We start from the raw sequence: 12137 nt of genomic DNA, 5'->3' as shown, positions 1-12137 counted from the left end.
TGTCATTCCAAAATTAACATTTATTTTGACCTGCCATATATGACATCTCCCACACTTTGGGGAATATATTGTACAGTAATTCTGGACTGCACCAGTTCAGACCATTATCTCATCAAGTTTGTACTTGCCTGAAGTTTGTGTGGGACACTATGAAACTCTGGACTCCATACTGTCACCCTTGCTTTCTTCTATACCACATGAAGAGGGTCTCTATCTCTCTCTGATACAATGATGTTGATCTTATTTTCTAAATACGTAGTCAGCATGTCTTGCAGCTCTGACAGAAAGCCTCGCTCAGTGTTACTGTGCTCACACAGAATCACGCTTATCCCATTGGCAACAGCATCCAGTACTTCATGGTGGGACATCTCTCCTGCCAGCGTGAGAAGAAATATGTAGATTAGCTACTAAGTCCTGCATCATTTGCAATTTATTATAAGTAGTGTATTTGGAAAGTCTCTGATCCCATGGAAGAGAGGCTTTGCAAAAACGCTTGTGTTCCATTTTCTAAAATGGAATTCTATAGAAAACTTTGAAAATATAGTTCTCTCAAAAGGAGAAACATGATACAGATTACTGAAGACTGCACAACTGCTCTTTTTAAAGAATTAATGAATGTTAACTTTACAGTATTTACCTTAAACGACGTCAAACTCTCCATTACATAAAACTTAAGAATAACAACCCCCATGTCTGCAAGAATTTTTGCTCTTGCAATTTTTCCCTCATCTCCACCCACTGGACACTTTTTACATTGCCATTTTCAGTGGTACACTAATATTCTGATGTAGTTTTCTAACATATCTTCCCTTAACACTAATAACAAACCTATTTTTAAAAAAATGAGTAACTTTCACTGTGCTATATAATCCATCTATATAGGGAGCCCTTACTTCTGAAGAGCCCTCTGACAATGAGGTACAGCACCGCTATTGTGTGTCTATCAGTTTTCCCTGGTGGACTTCAGTAAGTCCAGTGAGGCTTATGTATAGCGAACAGTGCTCTTACAGGGTTTAGTTTGCTTAATCCACACCTGGAACTTTGTACGAATGCACTTCCCCCAGTATCTGTTTACCTGAGAAACAGGATGAAGTTTAATAAGGACAAATGCAAAGTACCCCCCTTAGGAAGGAACAATCAGTTTCACACATACAATGGGAAGTGATTGTCTAAGAAGGAGTACTGCAGGGATTTGGGGGTCATAGAGGACAAGAAGTTAAATATGAGTCAACAGTGTGACCATTTTATAAAGATAAATATGGAACAGCCTCCTACCAGTGAGATAGAGGTCGGCTTCTACACCCTGCAAGATGCTGCTCCCAGAACCAGCACACAGTGCCGCCACTTTCACTTGGGACTCTGCAAGACAGTAAATACCACAATTTCAAAATTTACTCCTTTAAGTATTCCTTTATGAATAATCATCCAATTTCTGCTGAGTTAATTAGGAGTCATAAGACAACAATCTAAACAATACTGAATTAGGGGCTCTAAAACCCTGGGTATGGAAGACTAGTCTCTCTCATAGACAATATTAAGAATTAAGAACAAGCTCTTTCCATTTGGTCTCATTGTTTGAAGGGAGGCAGTTAGGGTTTTAGACAGGTCCTCAGACCATCCGGATCTCAGGTATATTTGAGGGTCTTCTACTAATTTGCCGTTTCATCTTGAGCAGCTCCCTTTCTCTGTCTCAAAATATCTCTGTTTTGTGGCAGAAGTTAAGTATAAAATTAAACAAATTAAAGTTAGCTTTAGTAACACGCTTTCCTTACTAGCCACAAACTATAAAGCAAAGGTCCCAGACAGCAAGAAGGCCATGAAAATATAAGTAATACTAATTGTAGTGTGGAAAGGATATGTGGTTCCAAAATTAACTAATAAAATAAAAGAGCAGTTGTAGTAAGATGAGGGCCTGAAACAAAAGTCCACGTTGCACAGGCCTGGTTTGATGCCTGAGGCCTAGCTAACAATAGACAAAATGTGGCTAATATAAAGCTAAGCTGTAAGCAAAGAGGCAGGCCCTACTCACAAATTTGGCACAAACAGGGCTGAGTGTGCAAAACACTAATTGGTAATAGGCCCAGGTGTAGAACAGACATTGGCACTAGGTACTGACTATAAAACAGCAATTGGTACTGGTCATAAGTTGAAATCACATTGCAAAAGGATGGTACCACCAGCTCATTAAAAAAGACCTTGGTAACCGAGCTCCCACAGATACCAACCCAGATTCAGGAAAGGGTCTAAACTGACAGCATGATTGACAGAGATGTTCTAACTGAACCGTGAGGTACAGTGTGATGGGTGGTATCCAAGTATGGTAATCTGACATGTCAGGAGTGATGTGTAACTTGTTTGTTCCTGTATATAAATTGGTGTCTTGGGGGGGAGAGGGGGGGAGTAGTTTTTGTCCAGCTAGTGAGACCTCCCACTGATTGAGCTGAGTCCATTGTTACGGGGTACGTATGCTAGTGGTTCAATAGCGTCTACTGACAACTGTTACTGTACTTTGCTTAACAATAAACCTGGCCAGGTGCCTTTGATCCTTAGCTGATTTGTAGTCTTTGGGGCCTCTCCCAGAGTGCACAAGTCAACACAGCACACATGACTGAGCGCACATGCATGCAGCCTTCTAGTTATCATCACTGACGAAGCAGGAGACCTGTCAGGACACCATGACGGTCAACCGTAACCTACTACATCGGTGACTCTCCTACAGCAGTCTTAAAAAAAAAACCAAACCTTCCCACAGTTCTTCTAGTAAGTGAAGGGAGAAAACAAAAATGGAAAGGCTTCGGCAAAAAAGGAGACTGTAGCTCTTGTCTCAATTAAAACTGAAAATAAAGGTAAATGGTCTCAAATTGGCTTTTAGCTAAAGTCAGTAATTGGCAATGACAACATCACTTGTTTGTGAAAGGGTATAAAAAGTAAACTTTTAAAGGGCTGATTGCTAATACCTGCCTGACCACGCTTATGTGGGTCTAAGCACCCCTAGTAATTAGCCCACTTGTAAGCATCAAATGCTTATACATGTTTTATTACTGTTCATGTATAGTAAATTCTTTATTATTTAGGCTTTTTAGATATGTTTATAGTAATTGTATAAATTCCATTCGACCTTTGAATGTAATAAAATAATGTATAGTTAAATTAGCGTTTGGTGGCTTCCCAAATCAATATTAATAATTTCAGATATTAAAAACGTCAATAGATAGGTACATACTTTTGAATGGTGCTATAAAAGTATTCTTACTAGTTCAAGAAGAAGTTAAATCTCAAATTCTCATGTAAGAGATTCTACAATATTATTTTTAAGGTGGTAGATCTGTTTGTCCCAAAAAGTCTTGGGAAAGACCCTACAACAGAAGGTGCTATTGTACGAATTGTGGAAAACTATAGCTCATGCAGTTTGTGCACTCTCCCTCATTATGACAACTGGTGTAACACAAAATTCACTGTTTAAAATTCAGACTACATTAAAAAAGGTGTTTCTAGAATTACGTAGCATACAAATTACTAAATTTTTACAGTTACCAGTTTTCCATTAGACCCACCTGAAACTAGGGAGCACATCAGTCTTACAGGAAAAAGAATACACCAGTGAGAATACTCCACTAATTATTAGAGATGTTAGCTCTTGTGTAACTGACCTAGTCACGTAACTGCATGAAATTTTAGCGGTTACAGGATTATTTGATAGTCCCTGGGAGCGGGACCAGCAGCCAGTGTGCTCTGGCCCCACCCCCAGGCAGCCCCCTGCCACCTTGTGCTGCAGCCTCTGATACAGAGGCAGCAGCGCAGGGTGGTATGTGAGAGCTGGTCTGTGGGGGAGCCAGTTTAAAAACTAGCTCCCCTTGAAGACTGGCTGCCTGCTGCACCACGCTGCTGCCTAATACAGAGGCAGCAGCGTTGGGTGCCAGCAGCTCCTGTCTGTGGGAGGTCTGAGCACCCCATAGAAAGAGGCTGCTCCGTGGGATGTGGAGCAGCCTCTGTCCACAGGGAGCTCAGACCTCCCACGGACAGGGGCTGCTGTTGCGAACCAGCCTCTGTCTGTAGCAGGTCCAGGCAGCAGTGCGAGGGTTTAGAGGGAGGAGGGGAGGTGGATCCAATGCTTGTAGGGAGCCTGCTTAAAGCCAGCTCCTCATGGGCACAGGCTCCCCCTCCCCTTGCTGCCTCTGTATCAGAGGCCGCAAGCGGGGGGAGTATGTGTAGTCAATAGGATTAACCAATAAGCCCAGGCTTATCGGTTAATCATTTACTCAATTATATGCTAACATCCCTACTAATTATAGTGGAAAAAGCAAACACACTTGTGTACTTGCGTACCTAATGTCTTCCCCATTCCAAGTGCCAAACGTATGTGAGGCAACTTGAGGTGGCTTTTGATTCTTTCAACCAAGTCTGACAGCGAGACTGGCTCGCTCAGCGTGCATAGACGTCCCATTCCAGTATATGGAAGTAGAGGCTGTGGAAAAGAATTTTAAAAATTGTGAGTGCGCTCAATGCAGCTGTTACCATTACTTTAACAAAAGCTGGTAACTAGACACCACAGTAATAGGTACATTAGAAATAACTACACAGAGAAAGTCAATTTGAGTGCTTTGCAAAAGATACATACAATATGCCAAAGGACTAGGTAGTACATTGACCACATTTACACTAAATACTTGAAGCTGGTTTAGGTCACACAGAACCATTTTCACAGATTTAGAAAGTGTAAATGCTTTCAAGTTCCTTGAGGTCAGAACCAAGGCAAACCACTTCTGTCATCTCAGGCAAACGTGCATTGCTGATGCTAGTACTGTCCTTGATCTGTGAAAAGAGAATTTCCATTTCCAGAGCTACCAACTCGATGCCTTTTACAAGCAATGAATTCGCCATGTGTGAATTCTGTTACCTTCTGTAATAGCATTATTTCAGTCTTGTGATAAAGAAGGCTGTTCTGTGACAATAATGCTACCACCTCCAGTAGTGCCTTCTGAGTGCAGTTCAAACTAACTCGTGTCTGCTCCTCACCTTCAGCCCTGAGAAATGACAACATTTTTGGTGTTTACTAAAAATACAATTTCAGAATCTAGTTAATGAAATAACTCTCTCTTCTATTACAAAAACCAAGAAAAAGGAGACGTGGTAACAGCTCAACATACTAATATCGAAGGAACATACAGATTAAGGTGGATGAGGGAATTAAGCCATACTGCTTTCATCAAACTGAATGATACAACTGTTCCTTCTCCATCCCTGCAATTGGACTGGCACCTGTAACTATTTAGTTATCAGTTCCCCTGGGAATTCTTCAGGTATGGTCCTTTTGGTTCAGGACTAGATAAGGGAAATTACAAAACTGAAAGTACAATGACCTCATTAATATGCAGATGGTTAATGTGTAGGCCAAGATATGTGTGGGTTTAGCGGACGTAGCTTTTTGTATGTAACTGAACTTTATCTTAAACAGGAGGTTGAAAAATGGCCTTGGTGCCACAATGAAACCTTAAAAAATCCTTTTCAAACCCATTTAACAGTGTATTAAATGATGAAGAGCTGACTGAGCAATATGGGGGGGAGCTTTTCTTTTAAAGAAGCTCTTTTTATTACCAAGTATTCAAATTCCAATCTGCTTTTGTGAGTACAATGAAAATAACCATTGTAGAAAAATGTTAACATATATGCTAACGTTTTTAAGAGATCAAACAGAACATGCGACCTTCTGTTTTATTTCATTGGTCTGAAGGGATTGTGTTGTGTTTGCCTCACAAAGTCTAAATTTAATAGTAAGTCCAAGCTTGGATTAAAGGATGGCTATTAACTCAAGAATCTCCATCTCCAATTTAAAGGCCCACTATCCCACAGTGGAAATAAGTTCCAATAAGACATTATTACACTTTATCCAATCCTTAGAATATTACCTGTCTATTCTTTCATAAGAACTTAAGAACGGCCATAGTGGGTTAGACCAAAGATCCATTCAGCCCAGTATCCTAAACAGTGGCCATTGCCAGGTGCCCCAATTTTTTTTTTTTTTTAATTTCTCTTCATCTGGTAGCCATTCCAAACCTCCATTTTTGTTGCCCTTTTCGGAACTTTTTCCAATGCTAATGTATCTCTTTTGAAATGAGGTGACCACGTCTGTACGCTGTATTCAAGATGTGGGCATGCCATGGTTTTATATATAGGCAATAAGATTTTCTCTCTTATTCTCTATCCCTTTTTAAAATAATTCCTAACATTCTGTTAGGAATGCTGCATATTGAGTGGATGTTTTCAGAGAACTATCCACAATGATGCCAAGATCTCAAGTGGTAATAGCTAATTTAGTATCCATCATTGTACGTATAGTTGGGATTATGTTTTCCAATATGCATTACTTTGCATTTATCAACATTAACATTCATTTGCCATTTTGTTGCCCAGTCATCTAGTTTTGTGAAATTCTTTTGAAGTCTGCTTTGGTCTTAACTATCTTGAGCAGTTTAGTATCATCTGCAAGTTTTGCTAGCTGTTTACCCCTTTCTCCAGATTATTTATGAATGTGTTGAATAGAACTGATCCAAGAACTTTTTGCGGAAGAGATCTTCAGCAAAAAGTTCTTGCGCAAGAGCACATTCACACTTCCATGTGCTTTTTGCACAAGAGTGTGTCCACTCTGCCATGGCCACTCTTGCACAAGAAAGCTCTGATGGCCATTCACAGAATGGCCATCAGCACCTGTGCTTTTTCCAACGGGTCCGTCCACACATGCCTTTTTGTGCAAGAGCTCTTGTGCAAAAAGGCTTATTCCTTGTAGAAATAAGAGGAATAATGCTTGTGCAAAAAGCCCTGTCTTCTTACGATCTACTGTACTTTTTCTCATGCAAAAACACACTTTTAATGTGGACACTCCGTGAGTTTTTGCGCAAAACCAGCCGTTTTGTGCAAAAACTTTCAGTGTAGACACAGCCCACTAGATACCTCTCTCCATTCTAGAAACTGATCATTTATTCCTACCCTTTGTATCCTGTCTTTTAACCAGTTATCAATTCATGAGATCCCTCTTATCCCATGACAACTTACTTAAGAGCTTTTGGTGAGGGACCCTGTCAGAAGCTTTCTGGAAATCTAAGCCTGAGCCCATTGGTTAATGTTCACGGTTACATGCAACACCCCTCCCTCCATGCTGCAGTGTGGGAGTAGGGGGGCAGGCAGACCTGGGGAACGGGGGGGGCAGGAAGGAGCTGGTGTATATGGGGAGCCACCTGCCCCCCAATGCTGCTGCCTCTGTATGAGAAGCCAGTACTCATCTGCTACAGAGGCAGCAGTGCGGGGTGGGGAGACACATAGGAGCTAGCTTTAAGTCGGCTCTCCATGAGCACTGGCTCCTGCAAAGCTGCCTACTCCCCCGGACACTGTTGCCTCTTTAAATCATGATTTAAATCCATTTGATTTAAATCAAATCCACCCTGGGACAGTTCCTGAGATTTGTCCCTAAAAAGAATGGCTCAGGTTTTGGAATCTCCCTAACATCCTCAGCCATGAAGACCACTGCAAGAATTCAGTTAGTTTCTCCACAATGACCTTATAGTCCTTGTGTGCTTCTTTAGCATTTTAATCGTCCAATGGCCTCACTGGCAGTTTGGCAGGCTTCCTGCTTCTGACCTACTTTAAAAAAAAAAAAAAAAATTTGTTATTACCTTTTGAGTTTTGGACTAGCTGTTCTTTTAATTCCTTTTTGGCCTTCCTTATTATATTTTACCCTTCATTAACTTCTGCTTTTTAAACGATGCTGCTGCTTCCGTCAGAGGCAGCAAAGCGGAGGGGGGAGAAGAGGAGAGAGCAGGTACTTCAAAGCAGCAGCATTTCAAAGGGGCAGCATCGCACAGTTGATCCCGGGCTCAGCTGTGTAGCACTGCACCTTTGAAATGTCATCTCAGCGTTTAAAAGCAACGCCGCATGGAGCTCACCCTGGGCTCCATGTGGCGCTGCCCCTTTGAAATGTCTTGGCGGTGATTTCAAAGGGACACCACTGCATGGAGCTTGGGATCGGCTGTGTGGAGCTGCCTCTTTGAAATGCTGCTGCAGCGTTTCAAAGGGAGAGTGCCATATGGAGCCCCAAGTCAGCTCTGTGAGGCATTGTGCCAAGATGGCGTTTCAAACGGGCAGCACCACACAGCTGATCCCGGGCTCCATGTAATGGTGCCCCTTTGAAATCCTGTCATGGCATTTGCATGGAGCCTAGGGTCAGCTGGAGAGTCCCCAGCTGATCCTGGGCTCCACATGGCATTTCAAAGCTGCAGCGCAGCATGGAGCCCAGGGTAAGTGGGGCACTCTGAGTCCCCAGGCTCCATGAGGGAGCTTCCACTTTGAAATGAACAAGAGCCCTGAGTGGGGACTCTTGTACATTTCAAAGCGGGCATGCCGCAGGCAGCCCAGAGTCAGGGGGACTTCCCGCTGGCCCCAGGCTGCAAACGAAGTTCCACATTTCAAAGGAGGAATGCGGAAGTGCCTACTGACTAGTCAAGTAGTCAATGGAAATTCCATCGACTACTCGACTAGTAAATTACTCGATATTTAACATTCTTAGCCTCTGTCTCTCACTGCTTCTTTTACTTGGTTGTTAAGTCACATTATTGTAGATCAGAGCTACTCAACTTTGGACGCTCCAGGGCCACAATGATCCTCACAGCACATGCCGAGGCCACAACTTAAGTGTAGTTCCATATACATGCAAATATATATGCAAATAGCTTCTTCCACACTGACGGGCATGAATACAAATATTAAGGTGAGACTACACAACACGCAAGTCCTATTTAAGTCAGTTCTGCTGATATTAATACAATTCAATATTTACCCGATTTCCACCCATATGACAGCACTTTTAATGAGCAATGACAGTCTAGGAATTTAACTGCTAAAACGCATATCACCAGAAGACCATTATATTGACTACTTTTTCGTTTTGGATCCCACCTGCAGGCTGCCTGTTGAGCCCCACATAAACCCAAACCACATGTGGTCCATGTGTTCAGTAGCCTTGTATCTTAAGAAGCACATTTCCCTTTTTGATCAGCCTGTTCCTGACTCAGTGATGCCAACCAAAAATTACATTTGACATCAAAAGCAGACAGTACAAAAGTAATCCTAATTTCACTAAACTGTGGCCTCACTAAGTGAATCAAGCATAAGGAGCAGACTGATTAGAAAGATCAGCGACTTCTATGGATGATCAACAAGTAACAGAGAAATACGGTATGACAATGCAATGAGATTCTGACATTACATTTTTCAAAGCAGCAGAAGTACCTGGCAGGGACAGTAATGAGAGATGAAATCTCTGGGATCTTCTGTATGCTTGATATAACTGTTTCCAGGTGCTCAGTATGGCCCATACTGAATTCCACATGATGAGTGCCCTCAGTTGGGTAGCTAGGAGCCATTGATGGGCGTAATGGGATGGTGGTACAGGCACCTGAGAAAACAACACACACTACAGAAGTTTAACAGTTTTGCAAAATTTTATTTGCCCACGTAACTGCAGAAGACTTCATTTGTGTGACAGGTGAATAAAACTGAAATTATTCTTTGTCATCATCATCATAACTATGGGCAAGAAGATTTTGTTCTTGTGTTAGTAAATATCATAATTTTGCTAGGTTGTTTATGGTCATACATAAGACTCAACTTATCTTTATCGTGTAAAGTAATCTCGTCAGTATTTTTATGATGATTTGGCCTGTTAAATAACACCTCTTATTCATGAGTAAGCATAGCACTTTGCCTTTTAGTCTCATCATGTAACCTCTCTGTGGTACCCATAGCAACTGCTTACACTTGCTTGTTAGGAAGAGACAGCTAGATAGTCAAGGCCCTGAACTAAGACTAGGAAAATCTAGATTTGGTTCTCATTTCAGCCACTCTATAGGTAGGCTTCCTGCATATTTATAGATTTCAACGTCAGAAGGAACCACTGAGATTATCTGGTCTTCTATATAAAACAGGCTACAGAGCCTCCATTATTTTACTCTTAGGCTCTTGCCCAGCCCTGCTCTATCAGCAGACTGAATATAGCCTGCCAAGCTCTTTCATCCAGCCCACGCAGCTACTCCCAGTCATAAGAACATAAGAACGGCCATACTGGATCAGACAAAAGGTCCATCTAGCCCAGCATCCTGTCTGCCAACAGTGGCCAGCACCAGGTGCCCCAGAGAGGGTGGACCGAAGACAATGATCAAGCGATTTGTCTCCTGCCATCCTTCTCCAGCCTCTGACAAACAAAGGCCAGGGACACCAATTCTATCCCTTGGCTAATAGCCTTTTATGGACCTAACCTCCATGAAATTATCTAGCTTCTCTTTAAACTCTATTATAGTCCTAGCCTTCACAGCCTCCTCTGGCAAGGAGTTCCACAGGTTGACTACACATTGTGTGAAGAAGAACTTTCTTGTATTAGTTTTAAACCTGCTACCCATTAATTTCATTTGGTGTCCTCTAGTTCTTCTATTATGGGAACTAATAAATAACTTTTCTTTATCCACCCTCTCCACACCACTCAAGATTTTATAGACCTCTATCATATCCCCCCTCAGTCTCCTCTTTTCTAAACTGAAAAGTCCCAGTCGCTTTAACCTCTCCTCATATGGGACCCGTTCCAAACCCCTAATCATTTTAGTTGCCCTTTTCTGAACGCTTTCCAAGGCCAAAATATCTTTTTTGAGGTGAGGAGACCACATCTGTACACAGTATTCAAGATGTGGGCGTACCATAGTTTTATACAGGGGCAGTAAGATATTCTGTGTCTTATTTTCTATCCCTTTCTTAATAATTCCTAGCATCCTATTTGCCTTTTTGACCGCTGCTGCACACTGTGTGGAAGTTCTCAGAGAACTATCCACAATAACTCCCAGATCTCTTTCCTGATTTGTCGTAGCCAAATTAGCCCCCATCATATTGTACCTATAATTGGGGTTATTTTTCCCGATGTGCATTACTTTACACTTATCCACATTAAATTTCATTTGCCATTTTGTTGCCCAATCACTCAGCTTGGTGAGATCTTTTTGGAGTCCCTCACAGTCTGCTTCTGTCTTGACTATCCTAAACAGTTTGGTATCATCTGCAAACTTTACCACCTCCCTGCGTACCCCTTTCTCCAGATCATTTATTAGTAAGTTAAAAAGGATTGGTCCCAGGACTGACCCTTGGGGGACACCACTAGTTACCCCTCTCCATTCTGAAAATTTACCATTTATTCCTACCCTTTGTTTCCTGTCTTGTTACACTGTCAGCTAAAAATGTACATATTCCTCAATACTTTTATTTTTTTGATCCTCATCAATGGTATCTGAGTGCCTCTGATTCACTGATAGATTTCATCTTTGCACCATCAGAACCTAAAAATGGCCGTACTGGGTCAGACCAAAGGTCCATCTAGCTCAGTAGCCTGTCTGCTGACAGTGACCAGCACCAAGTGCTCCAGAGGGGGTGGATCAAAGACAAAGATCAAGCGATTTGTCTCGTCCCATCCATCTCCAGCCTCTGACAAACAAAGGCCAGAGACACCATTCCCCTGGCTAATAGCCTTTTATGGACCTAACCTCCATGAATTTATCTAGCTTCTCTTTAAACTCTGTTATAGGTCTAGCCTTCACAGTCTCTTCTGGTAAGGAGTTCCACAGGTTGACTATGCGCTGTGTAAAGAAGAACTTTCCCTTATTAGTTTTAAACCTTAGTTTTAAACATTAGTTTGGTGTCTTCTAGTCCTTATATTATGGGAACTAATGAATAAATTTTCTTTATTCACCCTCTCCACACCACTCAATCTCAAATTGTGCACATAAACACATGGGAAAATTGATAAAGACATTCCCCATAGACTTATACTATATTGATAAAGAGTAATTGAAACTGACTACAGGTTGAACCTCTCTAGTCCAGCATCTTTCAGACCTGACTGGTGCCAAACCAGAGAATTTGCTAGACCATGGGAGGTCAATATTGACAAGCAACATTACCAACACTTCCACTGCTTACTGGGCTCTTAGAAGACACTTATGGGTAAATTAGAACTAAGTACCAGCACAGAACACTGAGAATCAGGACTGGTGGCTGTAAACAAATTTTATGGGACTGTGGGAAACTTGGCTTACTGCTTAAGTGGACAT

General features: G+C 41.8%; 1 protein-coding gene across 3 annotated transcripts in view; it reads right to left on the bottom strand.

The window, feature by feature from the left end:
• The window catches only part of NIF3L1 (NGG1 interacting factor 3 like 1), a 14248-nt gene continuing 2111 nt past the window's right edge, over positions 1-12137 (bottom strand). For all 3 annotated transcript variants that reach the window (XM_075934308.1, XM_075934307.1, XM_075934309.1), the window contains exons 3-7: positions 9280-9445; positions 4898-5024; positions 4327-4465; positions 1276-1359; positions 1-373 (exon numbers count right to left, since the gene is read on the bottom strand). In XM_075934308.1, the coding sequence (XP_075790423.1) occupies positions 189-373; positions 1276-1359; positions 4327-4465; positions 4898-5024; positions 9280-9445 (701 nt within the window). In that variant the 3' untranslated portion in view covers positions 1-188. The remainder of the gene's footprint in view (positions 374-1275; positions 1360-4326; positions 4466-4897; positions 5025-9279; positions 9446-12137) is intronic.

Source organism: Pelodiscus sinensis, chromosome 7 (genome assembly GCF_049634645.1).
Source record: "Pelodiscus sinensis isolate JC-2024 chromosome 7, ASM4963464v1, whole genome shotgun sequence".
Classification (NCBI taxonomy): domain Eukaryota; kingdom Metazoa; phylum Chordata; order Testudines; family Trionychidae; genus Pelodiscus; species Pelodiscus sinensis.
Note: the sequence above shows the minus strand (reverse complement) of the source record. Positions and strands in the feature narration are given on the sequence as shown.